The following is a 27,640-nucleotide window of genomic DNA, read 5'->3' as shown; positions in this document are numbered from 1 at the left end:
GAGAATTTATAAAAAATAATATAATTTATAACTCTAAAATTACAATAGTAATATTTAAAGCTGTTTAAGACTATATTAATTTCTTTATTTTCAACCATTAAATCATATTTTATTTTGACAGAACACTGCAGGGATCCGTTAAAGCTTCTCACACAGGCAGAACAGTTGCTGCGAACACAGGCAGATAATGAGCTTTATAGCTATCCTGGCAAACGCAAAACCAATGTAGCTGTCATTCCTCTCTAATAGATCTATCTATATATAATTATATTTTCACTATATATATATATATATATATATATATATATATATATATATATATATATATATATATATATATATATATATATATATATATATATATATATATATATATAATTGTGAATGCAAGTGAGATTATTGACACTATTTTCCTTTTTTGATATTGTGCAGTTGCTTTGACACAATTTACATTGTTAAAAGCGCTATATAAATAAAGGTGACTTGACTTGACTTGGCTTTTCTGGGTACTCAAAGCGCTCGACTGCTAGACACAAAAGACACTGACTGCTGCTTTTTATATAACATATTTCCCATTATGAATTATGATAACGCTTGGTTCATTGGTCCGTTGGGTCAAATTGCTTTCTCACCACAAACGAACCGCTCCAGGGTTCGTTTGAAAGCTTGCGGAGACCACCTCTTCAAGGAGGTCTCGGTACGCTTGTTTGGTCCGCTTTTGGTGCGCTCCCGAGTGCGATTGCTGCATTCTCACCTGCCCAAACGAACCGCACCAAAACGAACTCTAGTGCGATTCAACCGAACTAAATGAGGCAGGTGTGAAAGCATCCTTAATAATAATAGTTCTAAGCCATATTGCATTTTTCCCCAAGATTAATTGTGCAGTCTATTTCTGTTCACTGAAAGTATAGCATGTTTTATATGAGCCCTTTGAGAGTGTTAGTTCTTTGATGGGACAATTCTTTTCTTTTTGAGCAGAGTTCAAGACATTTCCACCGCAGTGACATTTATATCTATTGGCTCTAGTCCTGCTGAAAGCATCATGACAACTCAAAGATTGGTTAGCTACTGGTTTGGACATGTAGTGAAGAACATTACTTGTGTGCCTCAAATGAGACATTGCAGCTAATGTTTTGTGACACTAGTTGGAACAGCGTATCCGTGGAGAAAATAATCTGATGGAATAGTGCATGATATAGATGAGTGTTTGGCCTGTAGACAGTTTCGGTCTTTCTTCATGGCATATAGCTGATCTCATCAGGGCATGTGGCCCTGTACAAATATGGAATGCATGCACTTTTAATTAAATAATTTAGCAGGTTTTATGCAAAGTGATTTATACTCAGTTTATACCTTTTATGTGCACTTGAGCATACAACCTTTTTGGTTTCCAACAGTCCAGTTCTTAGGTACAAGAGCTGTCCATGATTACTGCATCTTCAGAGGGTTGAACAATGTCCGATCGGGTCCTGCCGTGACTCTGGGGTGAATGTGTGGATGAACGCAGCAGTATTTGTGTTGTGAGATGGATCCCGTGATGCAGGCCGGGTTGAGGATCAGGAGGCTCCCCTGTGAGATGGTAGGATAGCGCCGGATTCCCGCTGTGTCTCCGCCCTCCAGATCTCTCTTCAGGCTTTACGCCACTGCTCATTAACTCTCATAATAAAACAGCACAGGCATGTGGAGTTCTTACTGACTGCAGCGTGTAGTTAGAGGAGTTAAACCCTGCTGTACGGCTTTCATGTGTGAGCGGAGGCCATCCTGCGGTTTCTTGTAATACTTGTATGAACAGCTTGTTCCTTGAGTTGTAGAGTTCAGTGTGTTGAACTGTGAGTGTACAGCATCTTCTGCTGCTTTCTTCTTCTACAGTTTTGTCTTTCAGCTCTTTCAGGTCTACTGCTGTCATAGCATAGTGTTCCTAGAGCTCAAACAGAAGAACTGGTGATCAAGCGATTTATTTCAATTGCAAATCCTTCTTCCTATCATTCTAATACAACATCGATCTATCATTTCTTCTGTCATTCCATTCATCTGTTTATCCGTCCGTCCGTGTGTCTATCTGTCTATTATTTGTTCTGCCGTTCGTTCTATTGTTCCATCTATAGTTTTTTATTCTATCATTCACCAACATTTTATCATTCTATCTATTGTTCTATCGTTCTTTCTTTTGTTTTGTCACTTTTATCTATCTGTGTTTCATTCTTTTATTCGATGTTTATCATTCTATTGTTTTTTTCTATCATTCTAATGTTCTATATCTGTCTGTCTATAATTTGTTCTGTCGTTCATTCTATCTGTTGTTTGTTCTATTGTTAAATCTATAGTTTTTTATTCTGTCATTCACCAACATTCTATCTATCTGTCTATCTGTCTGTCTATCTGTCTGTCTATCTGTCTGTCTGACTGTCTGTCTGTCTATCGTTCTATCTATTGTTCTATCTGTTCATTTCATCATTCTGTCTAGTGTTCTGTAATTCTACCATGAATCTACCATTAATTCTATTAATCTTCAATCTTTTAAACTTTTTTCACAACTTAAAAAAAAAAAAAAAAGTCAAAGCTTTGTGAAGTCGACATAAGCAATATATATTTGAAGGTCATCCCTAGAGGTTTTTCAGCAGTACTGCATGAGCTAGTCAAACATTGGCCCTTGTATTTGCGTTCTCACATAGAGCATATGTCTAACAAACCAGGCCTCTTGTCCACTCTCCATCGGAGATAATATCTGAGGAGCCGTGAGCAATCGTGCCCTGTTGTCGGAGTTAAGACGTTTAATCGTCCGGCCCTCCCTTTGCCGCAGTCTCTCCGGGCCTGCTGTCAGAATCGCTGTCAGAATCTACCTCGTCACAATGTCAGCGCCGTGAGACGCCGGGGCCGGATAGCTCTCCTCCTTGTGTCTTGGGCCCAGCTCTGCTGCAAACACAGAAGTCCTGTGGGAAAGCACGAGCGTGGCGGCTGGGTCCCATTAGAGCCCCGCTCCACCCCGCACCAGAGGGAGAGCAGCGCCTGCCAAGCACAGGAGCTTTTCCTCGCTATCAGCTGGAGGTAGCGCGCAGCCGCTAATTGATTGCAGCTGTGCCGTTTAGCTGTTAAAACATGATTTGAGGTGTCAAAGATCAAACATGCAGTGGTTTTGTTAATAGCCCAAAGGGTGTGTGTTTGTGCATAACTGTGTGAGGGAGTTACATAATTGTGAGGAAATGAGGTTTCAGAGAGTGTGTGTGTGAGGAAAGTCTATCTGGCATTAGCAGAGTAAGTACGGATATCAGGTGAGTTTTGTTTTTGCGTGATCATGCGTCTTGTTTTGCAGCGAGCCAACAAAATATTATATATTATCAAAGCAGCTGTCAGCTTCGCGGATCCACCATGTTTGCATACGTTCCTGCCCAGGGCTTCACACTGTCTTCTCTCTCTCTTTCCGCCTAAATCCTCTCTGCTTCGTTTTCCCACACCGTAATCCACAATTAAGGTGGAATTTCAGACTTTGTGGCTAACTCTACTCTGCTTAGCATATTTTGAAGAACGAAGCAACTAGCTCTGCAGAAGAAGCGGGTGGAAACGGTCGACCTCGGATGAATTAGTGGCGGCAGGTTTATTGAAAGCGTTGTCAACAGAATGAACAGCTAGACCTGATGTAGAGCTTCAGGCTGGATGTTTTCTGCTGAGCCAGATCTGGCGTTATTTGAAATGAATCTAGAACAAAATGCATGTAAAACCCCAAATATTTAGCGTCAGCACTTCATTTTACATTTGTTTTGCAGTGATTTGTTTGAGATGCCTAATGTCTCAAAGCTTCAGAATTCTTATTATTCTGATGGCGCTTCATCAAGATGGCCAAATTAAGGGTTTGAATGAAATCGACCACCTACACAAAGTCAAAATAAGCCAAAAAGACTTTGAAATCACATTGTTTGGCAGACTAAAGATAATTTTTCCAGTCCTTGCTTTAGATGAGATGAAAACCATTATGGTTCAAATCACAGTTAACAATAGACAGTTTGAAATGGTTCATTTAAAGGGGTCATATGACGTTGCTAAAAAGAACAATATTTTGTGTATTTGGTGTAATGCAATGTGTTTATGTGGTTTAAAGTAAAAAAAACACATTATTTTCCACATACTGTACATTATTATTACTCTTCTATGCCCCGCCTTTCTGAAACGCGTCGATTTTTACAAAGCTCATCGTTCTGAGAAGAATTTGGGCGGTGTTATGAAAAGCTCCCCACATCGTGATGTAGACATGTGGGGGCGTGTTTAAATGAGCTGTTTTAGGGGGGTGTAGACAAGTCTTAACTTTTATAAAGAATATCTCTTTGGTTTTGAGACTTTAGTCTTTGCAACTTCAGGGATCTTATCTATGCAGGAACAGCTTGTAACACTCCAAAGAGAAAGGAAAACTTGAAACCGCATCATATATGGCCCCTTTAATAATAGCTCATTTATTTTAATTTTGTCATGGATCAGAATATACAATATGCAATTAGCCTTTAAACAGAAAAATATATGGCTCAAATCAAAATTAAAAATAAATATCACTAGCTTGAAATGGTTGGTAATGCTATAGAGATTCATTCAATTTTTATTGAGCTGCATGATGGGACAATACTTTTGTTTTTAGCTAATGTTAGCAAATTAGTAGCCTATTACCAAGCACCAAGCATATCTATTTTTAATTGTGGTTTTAGCATTAATTTTTCTTTCTATGTTTGCGGATTTGTCCTTTTATAAGTAGCTAAATGTAATAATAAGGATTTTTTTTCTAAGGTTTTATGTTGCGTTCATCCGTGTCCATTTGTTGGAAGTGTTTAGTTGTGGGTGTTGTGTACAGGTGATGGTTCGCTGTTCTCTTTTGTAGCGTCTCATAGAACGTTTCAACAACAACCGTGACTTGTTCAAGCTTGTTAGCTTGTCATTTAAACCTTGCGAGGCATCCTCTCCCTTAATAAGCATCCTACCTATCAGGGAAATATGATTTTTGAGCGCGATAACACTGTGTTGCTTTTGGAGGGAAAACACACGGTATATGCATAAATATGAATGAAGGAGTGGTTTTTGACTGGCTCGCCTCAGATATTTCCAGGTGAAACCATGTCTCACGGATTGACATGCATAAACACAGTAATGCATAAATACATACGTAATATATGGAAAAACATTCCCAGATGTTTTACTTTATGTGGGCATAGACTTTCCCTACTCTGTAATCATTGGCAGCAAAATGACACCTCATGCAAATGGCGTGAGATGTTTGCCCTCAAATATTCGCACAAAGCAGGAGAAGATGATCCTCTAATTGGTACAGCAGCTATTTGGTCGAGATCCAGTCTATCTATTACTCACACTGATTTTCTGAAGTAATAGAGTGTAATTGCGATTCTTTTGCTCTTATTAATAGGATGCAGATGCCGCGGTGGGTAACAATGCCGGTGACTGCGACGGCCAGCCGTTTGGAAGTTATTTCAAAGACGAAAGCGAATGCAGACTCCCTCTGTGCAGATCTTCATTGCTCTCTTGCCGTTCCTTTCAAGCGCTCTCTTTCTCTGCCCGTATCTCTCTCTCTCTCTCTCTCTCCCGCGGTGACTGACACTCTCTCTGACGCACTCCCTCCAGTTTCATCGTGCAGCAAATCAAATATGACAGCGAGGACTGTAGACATAATGGAGAATGTTAGGAGAGACCGCTACTGTACACACACAAATAGCCGCAGGCTTAATTGAACAGCGCTGGCCATGACCCGAACTCTTCTAGAAGCCTGCAGGATGTGCTACGAGTCGTACTTCACTCTTTTATTTGGCGTCAGATGTGCTAAAGAGAGAAACATGCGAAAAAAGCAATAAAACAGACAAAAAGGAAGAGCCGTGACCAATCACGTGCATAGTCAGCACTTTAAGTTTAATTAATTAAATGCTAAGCTCCGTTGCGCACGAAGTGGTGGCGAATCAGACGGCGTCTTCCTGAGGGGTGTGATTTTTGCTATGTTAGCAGTGGCTGATGGAGTTTGGTTTGAGAGCTATCTGGTCGCATCGCTACGGTGCTGTCTTTTTTGAATAATGGCACTGATCATTTGAGGCACTCCAGTGAAAGAGAGGCGTTGATGCTGAGTAAATAGGCTGATTGGGGAGAGATGAAGGTCAGTCCCGCTGCAGGTGACAAAACAGTGAATCACAGCCACCCGCTCTGCTCTATCCATCATTTCGTTCCTTCCTTTTATCCTCTTTCTCTCTTCACAACACACTTAAAAAGAACACAAATGAATCTCGCTATGAGGTGCGTTTATTTTTTTCCATGAAGTGATCGTATCAGCCGTCCTACGAAGGGTTTCATCAGAACTCATTTGCAAAGCAGAGTTCGTCTTTAAAGTCAACATGAAATCAGACTCTGTTTACTTTGTGAAAACAAAAGTTGGGTTTAGTGTTAAAAAGTTTGGGGCTGGTAAGATTTTTTTTCTCTTTTGCTCACCAAGGTTGCATTTATTTGATCACAAATACAGTAAAAGCAGTAATATTGTGAAATATTATTACAAATGTAAAAATGTAAACTCTTTTCTATTTTATTATATTTTAAAATGTAACTTATTCATGTGATGCAAAGCTGAATTTTCAGCATCATTACTCCAGCCTTCAGTGTCACACGATCCTTCAGAAATCATTTTTATATACTGATTTGCTAGTAAAATCTTTTCTTTTCTATTGCTTCTTATGAATTATTTTTCTTATTATAAATGTCTTATCATCAATGTTGAAAACAGCTGTGTTGCTTCATATTTTTGTGAAAAGTGTGATACATGTTTTCCAGGATTCTTTCATGAATAGAAAGTTTAAAAGAACAACATTTGTTTCTTTAACAATTAATTAAAATGAATTTATTTTTATATTACATAAGCATTTATCTGAAATAAAAATCTTTTGTAAAATTTCAATTCTGAGTCTGATCAAATTTAAAGGGTACCTATTATGCCCCTTTTTGCAAGATGTAATATTGGTCTTGGGTGTCCCCAGAATGTGTCTGTGAAGTTTCAACCCAAAATACCCCACAGATCATTTATTATAACAGCTGGAAAATGTCATTTTTGGGGTTATCTAAAAAAAAGAGCTGATTTGGGGTGTATGGCTTTAAATGCAAATGAGCTCCATATTCCCGCCCCGTCTCCAGAAGAGGGTGTCGCGTATACGCCACACTGACCTGTCATCGACGCAGATCAATGGACCGAGCCATGCGACCGTGCTACCGAACAAATCTCGCGCTACAAACGGCGCAAACTAATCTCACAAGCACGCCGCTGATCAGTTAAAAATATTTAATGTACGCACACAAATACGGTTAATGCTAAGCACTATAACGACATGACATTCACAAAGGAGTCTGGAGTGATGCACGTATTTTGGTAGATTTTGAGGCGCATTACCTTGAAAAATGAAAGTAATCCACAGCGTTCTCAGCAGCTCAGATGTTGGGAGAAAATTAAGACTCTCGTGTTCAGTCTTACATCCAAAGACAGAGCATTGGGATTGCTTGTGAGACATTGTTGACGTTACAGCTGCTCGAGCGAGGAGAACACGGAGAACAGCGTAACTATAGCAACGCTGGGCTGTCAATCAACCCCCGTGGCCCGGCCCTCCGAAATGTGACGTCACACTGCGGTGAGAGTCAAAACGGCAGGCCTTGTGAGACTGACTTGGTTTAAAGGGGATTAAAAAAGGAGTGGGTGAATTTTTTTCATTGTAGGGTGGTTGTGTTCACACACTGCCAACACACATTTATGTCCAAAAACTATGTAAATTTGGATTTTGCATAATAGGTGCTCTTTAAATTCTGATTAAATTCTTTAAATTCTAAAAAAAAAAAAAAAAAAAATATATATATATGTATATATTAATATATATGGATAGTATTTATTAGAGAAATAGCAATGTCCAATTCTTAAAGCATTATTTAGATTTTGAATCTTTTCAGTGAATCGGTTTACAGATCAAGTGAACTTCCCTGGTTGCACTCAGTGATTCAGTGATTCAGTAATAGTGTTTAACAGCTTGCTGAAGGGGAAAATTATCGGTAAATAATGAGTTAAATTTTCAGATGGAGGAATATTTTAGGATTTTTTTTAATTGTAAATTGTCATAATATGGATGTAAGTGGATTTCATGTTGACTTTGAAAAGTGAGTTCATTTTTGCCAGAAGTAAATACTCTCATCACAAATGAGTTTGTTTATTTAATTGCTCTGTCCCACCAAATGGATGGAGTTGGACTTCCTTTGCAGCGAGGTTTATATCCTCCCAGCTCGGCTTGTGCTGGAAACTGCAGTTGGCCTTAAGGAACAAGTGTGGAATGATAAAGTAAGAGCTGTAGTTGTGAATAAATTGGCATCATTAGTGTCTCACTCAAGTTCATGACATCAGAGATGTTACCCGTTATAGCCTACAGGAGAGAGTCAATCTAGACGCCTGCCGAGGGTACGGTGTTCACAGTGCACACCCACCCACACTATGAGGAGCTGCAAGACTCTCTTTACACACACACACACGCTCGGTCTGAATCATTCAGATTTCTCCTCTGGCACTTTCAGCAAAGCATATGCGTGAGTGTCATTCACCTAATGTGAACTGAAACACTGGCTGGGATTTGATTCGGCGTGCTGAAAGCTCAAGCTCTCTTTAGCGGAGTGTTGGCGCGGGGCCGACCGCAACTTTGAGGCCCGGGGTTACGGAGGAACACAGACTTATAGAGCAGCAGTTATCAATGGGCTCATAATGACTTATCCTTGGCATTAGCTGGGAAAATATGGGACTATTATACAAATATTTTTCCAAGAATTAAAATTAGAGAAGAAAGACTGTCGAGGTTGTTACTCATTAGCCGGCCCACACGGAATCTACTCCCGCTGGTTTCCTCATCGGAACGCCCGTCATTCACACCCTTTTCTTGCTAAATACATGTACTTGTTTGTTGCTACTTTCAGCTCTGTTTAACACGTTTTAGAACTACGGTTTCCCCCTAAAATTAGCATTGAAATGTCTGCGGATTCCCTCTGCCTGCTCATTTTGGAGAATTAAATGAGATGTCATTTGAGGTTCTGATTCCCTGTAACAGTTCTGTTTCCTTAACAATTCCATTAAATATTCTCCTAAGAGTCATTTAGTTTGTAAATTAATGTGCACCCAGCAAGGACGACGCTATTATAAAATTAATTTTTTTTTATCCTCATATTCAAGACTCTCAATTCAGCTGCAGCATCAAGTCATTTCCTGTGGTGCTGTAGATTCAGTAGCAAATGCTACTGATGCTATATATATATATATATATATATATATATATATATATATATATATATATATATATATATATATATATATATATAAAATGACTGTGTAGCAAAATTTTATCATGCTTTGTTTTTCCTTTGTGATTCTTGGTCATCATCAACTTTCAAGAGAGCAACTGATAAACATCATGAAAACCTTTTGAGTTTAGAACAACATGATGATCATTAAATAATGACAGATTTCATTTTTGGTGACCTGTTCCTTTAAGAGCTGGAAGAAGCAGAATGCCGGTTTGTCCCTGTATTTCTGAGCATGAATGCATGTGTGTGCGCTCAGCAGATATGACGGCAGTCTTGTCCCTGTACCGCAGTGAATATCTCAGTCTCTCTGCTGGTTTGATGTGGTGCAGCAGACGGCTCTTAATAATTTATTTGCGTAGCAGCACTTGAACAGTGATGCTGTCTTTCGCTTTCTCTCTCTCTCTTTCTCACACACACACACACACACACACACACACGCAGGTCAGATGTGTATCCCCACACTTCTTCACCTCAACTCAAACACACGCACGAGTTTCTTCATCATATATGTTAGTAAAAATAGATGACAGTGTCTTCTTTTAGCCTGTCAGTTTGTTATGGTTTTCGTTGTAGCAACAGCTCAAGCAGGATCTATAGAAACTTCAGTTTGGTCCTTTATCAAGCAGTACTAGATCTCAGAATACATTCAAAATATAACTTTCCTATAAATAAATATATATTTTGAATATATTCAGATTCTTAAACCAAAAATGAAAATGGTCATTTATTCATTCTCATGTCTTTTGAAACCTCTAAATATATATTTTTATTATTTATTATTATATATTCATAGCATTTTTTTAATATTTCAGTACAGCATACATTTAAACAAAATCAACAAGTCGCAGTGTTATTATAGTATTATTTATATGCTATTGTAGTATGTAGTTTTATATTTCATTTAGATTTTTCAAGTTTAGGTTTTAGTGATTTTGTTATGTGCATTTTTATTAGTATTTGGGTTTTTAAACCTCTATATACCTAAAATTTCTATATACATTTTAATTTAATTTAGTTTTAGTAATTGTAGTATTTTAACATATGCATATTATTTCAATAGCAAAAGTTTTTCATCTAATATTATTTTTTTTGTTTTTCATCTTTAATTACTGACTTTTTTATTTTAATAACCAAAAAATATTTAATTTTACTTTTAGTTAACAGTAACAGCAATGGTAGGTTGTATGAATATTTGCTAAATCTTTAATCTTATAGTTTTATTTATGGCATTTCTTTTAATTTTATGCATTAAGCTATATCTGTATTCTCAAGTCTGCTAGGTTGCAAACAGCTTGTCTTTTCAATGGTTTCTGCTGTGTATTCTGGTGTGTCAGTTTTATGTCCGTCTTGTCCAGACTGACTAATCTGGCCCTTTTCTCCATGAACGTCAGGTTAACTCTGCGGTCAGAGCCATTGGCCCCTGCGCTCTAGATTTATTGTCTCTGTGATGGTAGCTGGGTTGTGGTCAGCTTGTGCACAGGGGAACCATGGATGGCTTGTGCGTTATTGTAATGGACTCTTGCATGGGAGAATTTACCTGTAAATGTCACTCACCCCACTCCAGCAGATGACATCGATAAAAGCCCCCGTAAATCACGCTGGGCGGCCCCTACGCCCAATCCAGCAGTCAATATCGCAGCCTAATAAACATGCCAGGGGGCCGTAGTAGTCTGAGATGAGTGTTTTCAAACAAGCAGGACAATTCTTGTCCATCCTGATGCCATTGATGAGACTCACACAGTTCAGTAGCTGTGCATCACAGCCAGCGTACATATTTCCACAGTCAACTAGTTAGTGATATTTCAGTATTATTTACATGGTGTTGTAGTGTTTATTAATGTTTTGAATTTTAAGAAAGCTTAAAATCTTAAAATTCATCCTGTGAAAACCGTTTTAAAATCAGATATCGCGTTACCATAGAAATTGTACTTTAAAATCTTTTAGCGGGCTCCTCCCCCTTAGTGGGAGTTGTCATATTTCAAAAGTATTACGGTCTTATAGAATCAAAACTTTTTATAATCTTGACAAAATACATATCATCGGAAAGGTCTGAGTCTCAAGATTCCATATTTGGTGGTACGAGTAAAACTGAGAGAGATATTTATACATTTGTGACAGAAAAGTGCATAAACAAATTCAGTGGGGTTTGAACAAAATTGCATAGTAACCTCAATTTTTTTTATATCAACTTCAAATTTGGAACACAACTTATTTAGACACATGGCTTTAATTTTATGTCAAATTTGGATTAAAACATATTTTGTAAAATATTTATTTTATATAATAATAAAATAATAATAGCACCGTACATTTTATTTACAGTAAATTTAAACTTTTATAACTTTTTTTTACTTTTTTTTAAAAATGATTTCACTTCTGCAATAATCTGCTTATTGTCTTCTTTAAAAAGAGACCAACCTGAGGTCTGTATTCAAAAGCATTCACGAATTATAACAATTTAACTTTAAATAGTGCGTTTTCAAGTCTGTTTTCAAAAAGAGGGGATGACAGTTAAGGGGTTAAACTTGTTTCAAGGTAAAGTTTCATTTTAATTACCAGAAATGATTTTTGACTGAATTTAAACAACTTTTTTTTGTCAAAAACTGTAAAACAAAACAAAACAAAAATCAAAACCCTGTTTCTGCAATTTTGATTGAATTGTTTTCATGTCAGTTGAAAAGAGTCCACATGAACTGTAAACCAGACCAGCGTTGGTTAGGAAAGTTAGCGTAGGAAAACTACTCCGCAGGAGAATTTGGCAAGAAGTGACAGTGATGTACTCTTTTTGCAGCTGTGGTTTTACTACAAACGCTCTTACCTTTTGTTCATCCAGTGGTATATTTTCAGCTCTTTCCATATAGGCAGTGTCTAGAGTTCTCTGTATTTCATTTTTTTCTCCCAGGATTGGGGTTTGATTTCTCATCATATTCTGCCTTCTGTCTCTTCTTAGTCTCTCCGGATTCTTCCGTTTACGCAGCTGAGGGAAAATAAGGTGTTATTTTGTGGGGTTATGACAGGTGTGTGGAGCGTTCCTGTGTTTGATTGACACGCTCCTCGTTTTGTGCGGATTGAAGGTCTCTGTGATGCTGCACGGGTCTGCAGTACCTCCGTCCTCTGACTTCTGTGAGTGTGTGTGTGTTGTTTTAGTGAAACAATGTTGTGAACACTGCCGGAATACCAGAGACACAAGAATATCCTTTCCCTCAACAGTGCTTCTCATCTCTTCTCTAGTCGTGGTCTCTCCAGTCTGCCAGCCCTTTGGCACGGGCCACTCTGTTCTGACATGGTACCATCCTGTTGGATAATAATCCTCAGATGCTACTGCAAACCCACAGAGCAGATCTTCAGCACTCAGGCCTGTATTACATCGCTCGTGCTGTTGACTTTATGAACGCTTTGGCCAAACCAGCAGGAGAACATATCCTGCAAACGCTCCTCTCTCTCCAGATTGCAGGAGCATCAGTGATTTAGCATCTGATGGAAATTAGAAACAATCACAAATGGCATTAGGGTTAATGCGGTGTTATTTTAGTACTGTATATACTATTTTGAATTATATTTATTTATAAATTGCTTTATCTTACAAAATCACTTTATTATATTATTTATCTGAATATTACTTTTAAATAATATGTACAATCATATTAAATAACTGAAGCTTCAACATTTTTTTTGTTAGTTAGCATGCTAACCAAACTGTTCCAGGCTAGATATTTCAGATTTGTTCCAAATATGAGCGCATTGCAGTTTCTTCTTTTAGTTATTGGTCTAATAAATATGTGTCAGATGAATAGCTTCTCACTGTTTTTCAATTTCACACAATGAGCACTGCATTTTATTTACAATGTCCAAAATCTTACCAATCAGGCCACATGGTATGGAAACCCATTTCCGCCACAGAATAAAATATAAATAAAACGGGTAAATGTGACTTTTTTATTTTCAGAATTATAAGATATAAACCCTGAGTTGCAGGATACAAGCTCACAATTATGATAAAAAATGATAAATTGTGAGATATAAACTCAGAGTTCAGAATTTTTTCTTGCAATTTCAAGTTTACGTCGGAACTCTGTGTTTATATCTCAGAATTCTGAATTTTCTCCGAATTCCGCATCTTGCAGTTGTTTTTTGTTTCTGCCATGGAATTAAAAAAAAGGTAAGTGCAGCACTTTTATCTTAGAATTTAGACTTTTAATCTCACATTTGTGAGTTTATATCGTGCAATTCTGACTTTTTTCAGACTTTAGTTGTACAAGTCAGAGTTTATATTTTTGAATTTTCAGTTTATATCTTGCAATTAAACTCAGAACTACGATGAAAAAAAATCTAAATTATGAGATTAAAAAGACACAGGTTTTTGTTTTTTTTAATTCCGTGGTGGAAATGGGCTTTCATAACATGGTATCTTCTAAAATGCCATTGAAATCAACAAATAATTAATTATGTTGTTGGAAAAAAGTAGTTTCGCGCAAACTGTGCCAAAACAGCAGGAGAACATATCCAGCATCTCTCTCCAGCTTGTAGGATTGTCAAGAAGTCACACAGGACCAGGATTTAGCGTGCACAGGAAGTCTGACGCGATTGAGGCGGCGTCAGGGTCAGCGGTGCTGTTTTGTACGTGCACCCGGAGCAGGCCTGCTTACAAAACTGACACATTTTCAATCATATCGCCGATTCCCTGGAAATCACGGAAAGGCCACGTCGGAGCATTTTATAGAGTACAGTGCACCAGATGGGGATTAGTTTTCCCAACATGTGGGGAAAAAAGGTCTTTTTTAAAGAGAATGCGTGGTGTAGGGGTAATATAGTCGGCTTTGAAAAATGGACCAAATCTTCCGCCGCTGTCTGCAATATACAGTGCCTTTACGGCCATGAAACAAAATCAAAATGGGCCTACATTGGGCCGTGGAGACACTGCTTTGTGTAGGTGAGTGTGTGTGCGCATGTGTGTGTGTCGGAGCGTTGCGTGTGTAGGTGTTTTCATTCAGTTGGCGGTAGAATGGTGACACTCTTCATACCTGCAGGGAATTTATTGTGCTAAATGAATTGTGGCCCGTAGAAGTTTGTAAATTGCAAGGCATCAATCTAGAGGAGATATAGAGAGTGAGGAGCACGGCTGCGTTCACCCCGTCTGATATCAATCCTTTACCGTTAAAACCTCGGCTTTCAATTCCTCCCCATTCATCCTGCAGCAACCTCCGGTGTTTATCAGGGATCATGAAGAGCCCTTAACAAATAAAAGCTCTTTAGCGTTTGAGTGCCGCAGATAAATGCGTGAACGAGGCCGTTTATGCCGAGCAATTAGAACGCCACCCGTTATCTGTAGCGCATCACACCCCAGACGAGCCAATCGCATTGCCCCAAATCAATAACCCGGAAAATTTGTTAATGTTAAACTACTGTTTTGAAAAACACGTTTAACATCAGTCAGTAAACATTCATTGATTCAGTAAGGCGGAGCTACAGCGTGTAATGCAGCACTCAAACTGCTTTCTCAATTATCAACATGTAAACTTACACGCTGCTTTATTGGTATTTCAGATCTCAAAATTAATAGAATATATGCTTTATGGTGTAAATATTTCTCATACTGGTTACTAACAGCAGAACACATCAAAAGAAAATACATTTCTTAATAATTTCATTTCACATTGCATATTGTGCCATTTTTCATTATTATCCGAGACCATTATTTTTACATTCCATCGTTCTATCGTTCTATCTGTTGTTCTATTGTTCAATCTTATATTATAGTTTATCAAGTATATGCAATTGTTTTTGAAATGTTTGCCTTATTGAAGTTGTACTCATAATCTGTGTGAATTCTGGGTCATTCTGGGTGCTGATGTTTCCCTCATTACGGCCGTTAAGAGCTTTTCCACGTTTCTCCACAGCGAGCCATACTGGGAGAGGTCTGCTAATGCAAGCTCCTGCTCCGCCACTAGGCCCAAGACACTCCACCTTGGAGGGCAACAACATACCTCATCACCATGGTAATCCATCGCTTCTACCACATCTCTCAGGCCAGCCGGAGCCAATAGAATCACAGATCATCTGCACATACACCAGACATTTCAACAGCACTCACACACACGGTCACAGACAAATAACATTTGTATTGTACAGTATAGATGAAACAGATTCACTGATTTAGAGCTTTCTCCCAAAGTTTTTTACTAACATGGTCCTTGTTCCATCTTAGATTTTTTTTTTTTTTTTAACCATGGTCACTGTAGTTTCTTCCAGAATGTTGGTATAGTTATAGTTACTAATGTAAAAGCTGCGCTGCATTCAAGCAATGTCAAAAATACAGTAGTTTCAGACTGTTTTACAAACAGCTCGTCAACACATAATTTGGAAATGCAGAATTAATTTAATGTAAATACACAATAACATTCAAATATTTTGGGGTCTACATTTTTTGAAAGGCTACATTTATTTGATCAAAATTACAGTGTGTTTTTTTTATATATTATTACAATGTTAAAATGTTTTTCTAGTCCAATATATTTTCAAATGTATTTTATTCCTGTGATGGTAAAACTTAATTTGATAAGAAATCATTCAGAAATCATTCAAAATGCAGAAATGCTGCTTATGTAACATTTCTTATTAACATCAATGTTGAGTTCTTTTCAGTTCTGCTGCTTAATATATTTACATTTATTTACATTTTACATTTATGCATTTAGCATATATATATATATATAGCGTATGTTTGTGTAAACTGATATATTTTTCAAGATTATTTAAGAATATAAAGTTTAAAAGAACATATATTTGAAAATTAATTAATATTTTGCAATGTAATTGTCTTCATTGTCATTTCTGACCAATTCGTTCTTACTAAATAAAACTATAAATTTCTTTAAAAAAATGCAATGACCCCAAAATGTTGTATTTCCATTTGATGTTGTTTTAAAGTTACCTTTGTCTTCATTGTACATTCTTCAATGATTTGCATGAGAATATAGATGTACATTTATGAAGTAAATAAGTATTTGCGGTCATCACCAACAAAGCAGAATATGGATCCATTTCAGCCTTTATGCACCTTAGAAACCAATCATTTCTGAGAAATGAAGAGCTCAGAGCAGAACGTTTACATTTATATACTGTATCATAAATATAAATTTACAGACACATGAACGCTTCATTGATATCAGCCAGCACTCTCACCAAAAGAAATTAATAAACAGAACACTCTTAAAAATAAAGGTTCTTTATTGGCATTTATGGTTGCATTAAGAAGCTTTAATGTCTATGAAACCTTTCCATTCCACAAAAGGTTCTTTATAGTGAAAAAAGGTTATGAAAAAATTCACTTAAAAGGTTCTTTGGGGAACCAAAGAAGAAAGGTCCTTCTATGGCATTGCTGCGGAAAAAACAAAAACCTTTTGGAACCTTTATTTTTATGAGTGAAAGATTCTGGATCTTCTTACACTTCCTAAAGGAGACACCATATTTATTTCTGATTATTTTACAGCAGCTAGAGTAACTGTTTTGGCAGAAACTGTGGTTACCATAGTAAGTTTTTGTAAGGTGTATTCTCACTTCTTTCCCCAACTACCAGCCTAGAAATGTATATTATTCTTTGAGATTTTTTTCCTCATTGATGTGTTTTGTTTTTGTTCATTCCAGGTAGAATTACGTCTTTGACTATGTCTTTCAATGCTTTTAAAAGGACAAAAAATTATTATTTCACAGTGGCTACAGTAACGGTTTTGGCAGAAACTGTGTCAGCATAGTCCTTTTCTCTGTCTTTTCCCCCAACTATCATTCTAGAAATGAACACTGAACACTTTTCGATTTTTCCTCATGCATGTGTGTTTTCTTTTTTGATCATCAGAGGTAGAATTACATCTTTGGCGTTTTTTAAATTCAGTGAGCAACCCCAAGTGAGTATTTTGCCTTCACAAAGACATTCTCAATTGATCAAAAACAAGTATTATTGCTTCTGAGCCGCGGCAGCTCAAATAAATTATGCCACAGCAACAGAAATCCAATACGTAATAGGCTTAGTAAGACGAGCCGTATTGCTTATAGCTCTGATAAACCAGAGTGTTCCAGAAGTGCCCTTCATTGTGCCCCTCGCCGATTTCCAACCTCTGAAGATGAAACAAGGCATTGTGGGAAGTGAAGTTTCACGTATTCCTCTGAGACCAGGCATGCTGGAAGTTTCCAGAGATGCATGTTTGGGGAAGTCTTTGTAGCGCTCGGAAACGCATTTGAAAAAATATGCGGCGCTGATTATATCCAGGCGGCACTTGATGGATTGGTAAGGAACGGAGGCACGGGGGCTCTGGGATTACTGTCACACTGACTAAAGAGGATTTATTTATCACATTCACAAAAAGCCTCTTCTAATAGCTTATCATGGGGTGTATTTAGAACTATTAGTACAACCACCCTTGGCTTCTGATACACTACCTGCCAGTGCGCATAACAGCAGATCTGCCTCCTCTGTCATCAGCGCTTCCTCTATTTTTATGTCTCTTTTCTCGCACACCGGCATTCTGTTCACGCTTTGACACTTTAGGTATGGCGTAAAGCCACTAAATAGATTTTCACCTTTTTATTCCTCTCTGAAAGCGCTCCAGCGAACAAAAGCACAATGCCAACACCATCACCACGCCAACATACTGGCATTAGATGCCCTGGCTGTCCATTAAAGAGGCGCATGCTTTAAAAGCCAGGAAATTATTTAAATGGACCATATTCTACTTTCCTTGCAGTTTATTTTTCCCTTAGAAGACACTTATAATATTAGCCAAGGTTTCTTGCACCTAAAACAGTCCTAATGTAGTTTTCCTGGCTATTTTCCACCCTCTTGTTAACCTTTACAATTAAAGAGATAAGAAATTTAAATTCTGGTGATGTTCCAAAATCATGTTGTTATTTTTTTTATTTAAATGGAACGCAAAAGTAGATTATTTTCCAAGGCCATATAGACATAAAAGTAGTCTATAGAATGTTTGGCTATATTGCAAGTCTTCTGAAGTCATGTGATAGCTTTGTGTGAAGACAGACAGAAAATTTTACAAATTTAGTTATTTAGGTTTCTCTGCTGCAGCTGTCAAATGTAATTTTCCTGCAAACTGGCACACCGTTTTTTTGGTTCAGTAACCAATGGGGCTTGACATCAAACATCAGAGCTATATCTTAAATACATTTTGCTAAAATACAGGTTTGTTCCTCACTCAAAGCTATTGTTTGCCTTATGAGGCTTGGAATACAGCAAGAGGCATTTGGACTACTTTTTTTCTCTTTTTCAAGCTTGCCACTTCAGACTGTTGTTTTATATGTAAATGACCTCAGTTATGATTTCCTAACTCCTGAAGCATGTTTAAAACTGTTGTTCATCTGAACGTATCAAGTTGCTGAATACTAAATAGATGCGGATACATACACTACTGTTCAAAAGTTTAGGGTAAAAAAAAAAAAAGCTCACCAAGGCTGCATTTATTTGATCAAAAAACAGTAATATTGTAAAATATTATTACAATTTAATATTACTGTTTTCTATAGGAGCATATTTTAAAATGTAATTTATTTATGTGATGGAAAGTTGCATTTTCAGCCGCCATTATTCCAGTCTTCAGTGTCACCTGATCCTTCAGAAATCATTCTAATATGCATATATAATAATAATAAAAACAAAATTGAGAAATTTTAGTCTTAAGTGAATGGTGTATTGTTTAACTGAAGCAGTGGCTGTCTGGTTTGGTCACTGTGAGGTGTGCTTATGTATCTCAGGTTGATGAGTCTGCTGGTGAATTCCAGCAGGGTTATTTAGTTTAAGTGCTGTTTGATCCGGGAATGCCAGGCAGACTGAAATTGAGATAAATGGCTGTGTGGAGAGGGACGGCCACCTCTCTTCGCAGTATGGGGCCTTTGAGGGGCCGCAGCGGGGCCAAGGGTCTGCCGCACACCTGTCTCTCCTCGTTACGGAGTCCAGCGCTCACAGAGATACCAGCTCTCCTCTATCAAGGCTTATTGGGACCTTTGGCCCCATAAACAGCAAGACATGCACAGCGATTGAGTCGTGCACATCCATTACATGTACATACACACGCACATTATATATTCCATCCAGCCCTGTTTCTCCTCCAACACCTGATTGGACCAAACTCGGATTGGATTCGACTGAACAGTTGGAACAGAGCATTGGAATAGCTCTAGTAAAACGTCAGATAGAGTTAAAGTGTGTGAATGCCAAAGATTTAGATGCATTGGCTTGGTTGCGATGTCCTCTAATCATCTGAAGAAACTCTTTCATTGCCAGAAGGGATTCCCTAGTTTTGGAGAATAATAAGTGTTTGTGTTCTTAAAGTCAACATGAAACGGACTCGCTACCCATTTTACTTGAATAATGTGATGGATTTTAGAGTAAAACTAGTTAAATGTTGCTTCTGTTTGATCTGGAATTGATCAGACTGCGAAAAGTGGCTATGATTATACTAGAAAAGAGTTGATTGTTGCAGTAGATGATACCAGGAGACATTTTTTGTAGCCTTTATCTGCAGGTTTTCAGAGATGTTGAATGGTACGTTGAGGCTGAAGGTCAAGATCACTCTCGAGAGCCTCTCAGCATGTCCCAATGGTAATGTCGCTTTTTCAGATGTATTATTTGCTATGACTGCTGCAGCCATTAAACGTTTAATTACTGTTTTAACTACTGACAAGATTTTAGAAAGGCTGCATTAATAAATGGCTGTTTACCGTTTATCTATTGTAATTTTCTCCACCTGTGCAGCCTTGGTTCACATTTTGAAAACGATTACATTTTGATTAAAATTATAATGACAAATCTGTTAAAGAAAGTAACAGAAAATAAAGGTTCCAGAAGTAGATTTTCACAGTGATGCGGTAAAGAACCAAAGAACCTTTCAATGAACTTTCTAAAACTTTTTTCTTAGTCTGAGAACATTTTAATAATCTAAAGAACCTTTTGTGCAATAGAACGGTGTCATAGATGTTAAAGGTTCTTCATGGAACTATAAATGCCAATGAAGAAGCTTAATTCTTTTTAAAGTATAGGATCATTTTTTGGCTTCATGTTGACTTTAAAACCCCATTGAAAGCAGAAATTCATGACTTATTTTTGAGGTCATCTGTATGCTAGTAAACTGCTTTTTGTGAATTGTGAGAGATGAGAGATTCATAAACAGATGGCTGTTCTAACGCATCTGACATTAAATTAATTACTCAGAGTTTTTTCTTCAAGTAATGCTTTTTAACATTCCCAAATAATCATTCTCTCTGTCCCATAATGTGGATTTTTTGTAATGAGGCATATGCCACATATTAGCTTTGTGCTGACTTTGAAATACTAACATTAGTTTGCATTTGTCTGTAAGTTTGACCAAGTCAGGATGAAGTTACTAATAGAAAGTACCTACCTGAAGCGATTCAACATAACAGTTAAAATGGTCAGGTATAAATACATTTTCAGCTGTATTTTAGGACACAATTAAAGCTAGTGCATCTGAATGAGCCTCCATTAACAGTTCCCATGCACAGCTTTTTAATGGCTTGCTGGCTGTGATACAGAATTTGCTAATAAGTGAGCTAAATCAGGCTTTTTATCAAAAAAAAAAATAAAAAGTTGTATCATGGTCTGATAAAGCTGTAGCTGTTTACAGAGTGCCATTTGATGGATGAAGTAGGTCAGACTGACGTCCTGTGCACATCAGCCTTTGTTTGTATGCAGGAAATTAGTTTGTTGTGTCATGTTTGGGTCATCAACGTATAAAAGCAAATATGGAAATTCATTTAGAAATTGTATAGCTAAATAGATTTAGCCTTTTCTGAAAAGAATTTGAGCCTGTTAGTGGAGCGTGTTAGAGTTTGCCAGGTGTTCTAAATGGTTTTAGCACTTTTTTGATATTTATTCCATTTTATTGATTGTAAAGTAGAATTATAAGCAGTATTTGAAGTATAATTCAATTATCACTAACAATTTGTACCAGTGCTACTATTAAGCAGAGGATTCTATAGGAAATTGGTTTGTTGTGTCATATTTGGGTCATCAACATATATAAAAACAAATAGAACCAAATGGAAATTCACGTAGAATTGCATAACTAAAGAGATTTGTGCAAAAAAATTAAATAAATATTGAGCAGTGCAAAACTCGCAGTCACAAAATTACTGTTGCCAGAGTAGTTTTAGCACTTTAGTTCTTTTTTATATTTTTTTATGTATTCCTAGATAATTCTAGATATTGCTCTTGTTCATCTTAATATGTATACAGTTTTTTTTCCATTTAATTAATTCTGAAATGAAAATAATTAATCTCAATAAGCACTATTTGAAGTATTATTCAAATACCGCTCATTTTTACCTGTACTAGTCTTAAGCGGTAGATCCTACAGGAAAATGGTCTTATTTGGGTCATCAGCATATAAAAAAACAAGGAAATGACTTTAGAAATTAATTTTTGCATTTTTGAGGGAAATTTGAGTGTTGAAAAACTCGCAGTCATAAAACTAGTGTGGTAGTGGTTGCCAGGTGTTTTGAGTAGTTTTAGCATATTTGTTTTTAATATTCATTCTTAGATATGACTCAGGTTCCAGTCCCCCCCCCTCCTTTTTATTGATTGTAAACTAAAAATGTTAAGTCTGAATAAGCCCTATTAATACCATTAATAATTTGTACCAGTACTAGTCTTAAGCAGTAGATCCTCCTATGCCTTTTAAAGTTAAACTCCAATTTCTGTATAAAAAACAAACAAAACAAGTAAATTCTCTGTCGTTTTAGAGCTTGGATTCAATCCTGACCAGCGGCAGAAAGTTCCTGTTGTACGGGGCATAAATGAAGCTATCCATTAGAGAGAGGGAGAGAGAGAGTCCTGTGGAGCGCTGGTTAATATAATGTGTGGCAGGTGGCCTGCTTTGCCTGAGGAAGATCTGTAGGCCATGACAGCTCAGAAAAGGCATAAATCCTCCTCCTCTCTCTTATCTTCAGCCACATTTAGTTGCCATGGGGATTTTATTTATGCAGCTGGAAACGTCCATACTACAGGTGAGATGCAAACATTTCAGCTGCTGCCTTTCTGTCGGCCCCCGCCACCGCAGCTCCGGCTGCATTTCATGCTTAAATACATGACAGAGGGACGTCTGTACCTGCCGCCGAGGTCTGAGGACCTGTCTGTTGTAACCGAGGGGAAGTAAAAGTACCCGCTTATTGTGTCTAGAAGTGGATATAACACGATCAGTTGAAATATTTGTGTGATGATGCTGTCCAGAGCGATTTGTGAGGTGTTTTATAGTGCAAACACACTAAAGATTGAGGGATTTAAAGGACCAGAGAAGGAGAGTTGAAAACTAGAGTCGAATTAAAATGAACCCTGCGTACTTTTCTTTTAAAAATATCCTCAGTTTTATTGAGCACTATTTATCAGCCAATAAAAATATCGCTATTAATCAGTATTGAAGTAAATGTGAATGGTGCTTGTTCACATGTATGTGGTTGCTAATATCTTATTTATTTGCCATTTTTTGCCATTTTTATTGTTCACCAAAACCAGACTGTTGAACAATAAAAAGGGCAACCCAATAAACAAATATATTCTTGAATCGTATAGAATCACTAAATAAATTGTTTAATTAATTAGATATAGTAACACTTTATTTGCTTAATTTGTGTGTCATTTCTATTGTCCAACAGACAGATTTTTGACTGGTGAACAATAAAAATAGCAAATAATTAAAAAGGGCAAATCAATACATAAATATGTTAATTTATAATTTTTTATTTTCTTTCTCCTCAATAGCTATTATTTTTTATTGAAAAGCATAAAGAATCTTGAATCTTATGGGATCACTAAATAAATAGTTTGTTTTTCAATTAAAAATAATAGTTATTGAGGACAAATAATAAATATGATCTCAGTTCACATCTTGATATTTATTTACGTATTTATTTGCCTTTTTTAATTATTTGCATTTTTTATATTTCACCGGTCAAAAACCTGTCTGTTGGACAATAGAAATGACACACAAATAATTAAATTAGCCTTTTTTTATTGTTCACCAAAAAGTTGACTGTTGGACAATGAAAAGGTTGAATGAATGAATGATAACTGAATCACTGAATGAATGAAAATTAAGTTTAATATTCAGTAAAAGCGATTAATAATATCAGAGCCCAATAAATTGATTGCTAAAATGTCATGCTGCCCAGTATTATTTCCCACTAAATGTTCTGTTTCACTCATAACTACATCACATTATGAAAGATAAAATGCATATTCCGGTTCATGTTGACATTTTGAGGAATAATGTGTAGAAACAGGGCCGTTTTTTCTCCCAGGTGTTCATTTGGACAGATCGTGCTGTTTAGGCTTGATTTTGCTGCGCATTAATGTTGCCGCTGTGCTGTTAACCACGCTGAAGGCCGTGTGAGTATTTCACAGGCTGCTTTATAAGCCTCCCAGCTGTGTACGGGACTCAGTCACTTAACCCCTGTCTGAGGAGGGAGCGTTAGCATTAGCCAAATGGACACGGCACAATAACAGCGTGGTGCTAACAGCTCACTCTTGTGCTGGCCTAACATGCTAATGGGCTTGAATATGGATCACATTAGCTGGAAATGTCAGCAACTTTAAGACAGGTTGTTAAGTACATTTATATTGATTTGTGATGACTATTTATTACATTAGCCAGCCATGATAGAGTTCAGGTCACTCCTCCAGTGAAGTTTGGGAGAACATTTTTATTTGAGGCTTTTATTCATAGGTATATGAGAGAGGTGATGAGAAACTATGGGTGTAAGTAGGGGACGGCTCATTCTTGTTATGCAGTACTTTCTAAAATGTAAAAAATAACTATGCTTGCGTTAGAATTTAAGAAAGTATTTCTGTTAAAGTGTATATAAACATTCAGAAATATACTCAGACACTTAAATTTATTAAGTATGAATAAGAACAAACAGGATGGGAATTAACATCTAAAGATAGAGGTACAGTAGAGTAATCAATGTTTTTAACCATTTTGAATATTAGGTTGTTATTATACAGTTTTCTGTGGTTTTTATAAAAGAGGATGTTTGCTAAAATTTGGTTTTTGTAATTTTGGACTCAAAAGACCAACACTGTTTAACACAATGCTGCTTGTTTTCAAACGTTTGTAAGCAGAAACAGAAACGGTAATATTTTTATTCATATTTAATATTCCTATTTATACAATGAAACAATTGATTTTGTGATTCTAGAAGATTAAATATTTTGTATGTTTAAAAAAAAAAAAAAAAATTTGATATTGAAGGGAACAAAACTGATTTCAGTTCACATCTTGATTTTTGGTGTGTTAAGCACCAAATTTATAAAAGTTTGGAAAACGGAAAGGCTCGTCAGCTTGATTATTATTTAAATCAGTGTTTCGATCTGGAATATTTATTGTTAAATTACCTTTTTTTCATATAAGAAGCAGGCTATTTCATAGCACCAAGGATCATGACAAAATTGGCAATATATTTCTTTAATTTTAATCACCCACATACACTTAATCATGGAATTGTGTTAAATAAACTATAATATATGAGGACATGTACAGAATGATGAAGGCATGAAAATGTAGTGCATAGTAGGAATAACCTGGAAATGATATCACGTGGATTGGATTCAGATTTTTCGGAGATGTGGCTTAGCAATAAGTGTATTTCTCCAATGTGTTGTTTTTCTTTTATTAACCTTTTTTTAAGTGAAGACGTTGAGGACAGGTGGTGTTGAAATGATGTTTGGAGCGGTACGTTTTGAACATTGCATGAGCGTACTTGCAGTATATATTACTTTGTTGCGAGTTTTTCAGTTTGATGTAATTTTTTTCTCTTTTTCTGACCTACTTTTCTTTTTTTATCCAGATTCTCCTTTGTTAAAGCTGCCTAGCATTCAATTATTTAACTGCTTTCTTTTCATTTTTTCATCTACCTGTTTCTTTGTCTCTGCGCATGTGTAAATAATGAATGTTATAGATTTCCCGGAGAGGAAGGTGGTAGAGGAGTACTGAGGAGGTGGACAGAGCGTTGCTTGTTTTCGCCCGGTGTATTTGAACAGCAGGACTTTGCTGAGGAACCTTGACCTTGTCTGCACTCTGTCTACCTGGCTCTCCGCTATCTCCTTGGGATCCAGGTGACAGGTTGACCACTAATGCAGATGTTGCGTGGAAAATGGAAAAGGGGTTTGATCCCAACCATGCCCTTCGTATGCGACTCTCACGGTCTCTATATCACGGTCCAGTGACACCGGCATTAAAGATGACGGGATCTTTCAAGTCTTGAAGAAGGGAGGCCCAGTGTGAGATTTCTGAATTTTAATACACACTCTTTGCTTGTTGTTATGTTAGATTTATAAGCCATTTTCACTTTTTATTTCTTAAATTCTGCATATCAAAGCACAGCATTGCATAAAGCGATACATTCATTAAAATAGAAGTGCGTGTTTGAAATTGCCCTCTCTTTTTGTTACGCTCTGCAAATTTGTTCAGAATACACTGTGTTGCAACAACACAAATTTTAGTTTTTTTTTTGGTTTGCCTTCAGATTTCTGTGAAGCAGAAATCAATTGGTTCCACCGTGCATATTTGGGAGTTGGAACAGAGAGCGTGTGGTTAGGTAGAAACGCGCCTCATCTGAGACAGAAACACTTATCAGGACGAGCAGAGTCTCAGGACCCGCTGTGCTCAAACCTCCCTCCTGAGCCAGATTTCTGCGGACAAACAAACACGGCAAAATACTCAACAAGGATTTCATCTCTTGCTTTTTTATTCTTGCTTAGTGAACTTAGCAGGGGCTGTAAGCACAAAGCAACCTGGTGCATGTTTAGCCTGACATGTGCTGCTTTTGTGTGCTCGATATGTGATTGTACCTGAACTGATTTTGTGGCCTTTGGACTTGTCAAGGCTGGGAATTCACTGTACTGTGGTTTAGGTGAATTGCATTGTTTTGCTGTGCTGAAACAAACAGCTTAAACCAGCCTAAGGTGGTTAGTTAGACTCCCAGTCGGTCAGGCCCGTTTGTTTAGATTATTTATATGGGTTTTAGCCACTTGTTAGTTGGTCAGACTAGGAGATTAGCTTGTCGACTAGCTAAATCAGTTTAGACTGGTTTGAGATGTTTTAAGCAGGGTGCACATACAGTACTTAAACACTTAAATATAATTGTGACGGGAGCATGTAGTAGCTATAATTAGCTTTTAGCATAGCATACATGACACAGCTGGGTTATCTTAAAATTTGTCCAAACATGGAATGTATAAAATTTTTGTTATCTTATGTTTTTTTTCTTTTCATATGAAGGAGGAAATAATATTGTTAGGAGTAGCATTTAGCATTGTATAGCACGTTTAGCATTTTAGCTTAGCATACATACACCATTTGGGCATAAATTTGGTTCAAAACAGTGAGTGTATAAAACTTTTTTGTTATCTTATGTGGTTATCTTTTAATATGAGGAAATAAATATTTTCTATAGGGGTAGCATTTAGCATTTTATAGCACGTTTACCATTTTTACCATTTTGGCTTAGCGTACACGACAAGATACACCATTTGACTTATCTTTTGTTATCTTTTGTTATTTCATATGAGGAAGGAAATATATGGATAACATTTAGCATTGTATAACACACCTAGCATTTTAGTTTAGCACACATCGATACACCATTTTATCATACATTTAGATCAAATCATTGAGTGTATGAACTTTTTTTGTTATCTTATGCGGTTATCTGTTCATATGAGGAAGGAAGTATTGTTGTTAGGGTTAGCCTTTAGCATTGTATAGCTTAGACTTGTATCTTAGCTTACATGAAGTTACACTGTTTCTCACTGATTCAGTTAAAACATCAGTGTGTAATGTTATTTGTGTAATCTTGTGTGCAGTTTTTTCTTATGCAGGAGAAGATATATTGTTGATAGATGTGTCTTTAGCATCGTATGGCATGCTAAGCATTTTAGCTTAGCATTTTCCATGACAAACACTATAATCTTTCTGCTTGAAGAATATACCATATATTGTCGTATTCGCCTGTTTATTTGCTATATGTTCCACTAGACTGATTTTCCCCTCCCGCTAAGCCGTCTCGAGAAACAAAATTAATTTCTCCCCGTCCAACACGAAGGAGGCCCGGAGAACTTTTAATTTAATGTTTTATTTTTCATTCGTTAGAAAAATTAAGATCAAAGTCAAATTAAGTTCATCCAGGTCCGTGTAATCTGTAATTTGGGAGCCTGGAGCAACAACACGCTTTGAGTGTGGCGTTGCAGCTGTCTTTAGATGTGGACGGCGGTAAT

General features: G+C 36.9%; 1 protein-coding gene across 1 annotated transcript in view; it reads left to right on the top strand.

Moving 5' to 3' along the window:
• Window positions 1-27,640, top strand: part of LOC306886051 (neuronal PAS domain-containing protein 3-like) — a gene marked incomplete at both ends in the record, with an annotated part of 309,700 nt that overhangs the window by 50,991 nt on the left and 231,069 nt on the right. The window contains one exon of the mRNA XM_079442910.1: window positions 15,243-15,341. Coding sequence (XP_079299036.1) covers window positions 15,243-15,341 — 99 coding nt within the window. The remainder of the gene's footprint in view (window positions 1-15,242; window positions 15,342-27,640) is intronic.

Source organism: Barbus barbus (assembly GCF_936440315.1).
Source record: "Barbus barbus genome assembly, chromosome: 20".
NCBI lineage: Eukaryota > Metazoa > Chordata > Actinopteri > Cypriniformes > Cyprinidae > Barbus > Barbus barbus.
Note: the sequence above shows the minus strand (reverse complement) of the source record. Positions and strands in the feature narration are given on the sequence as shown.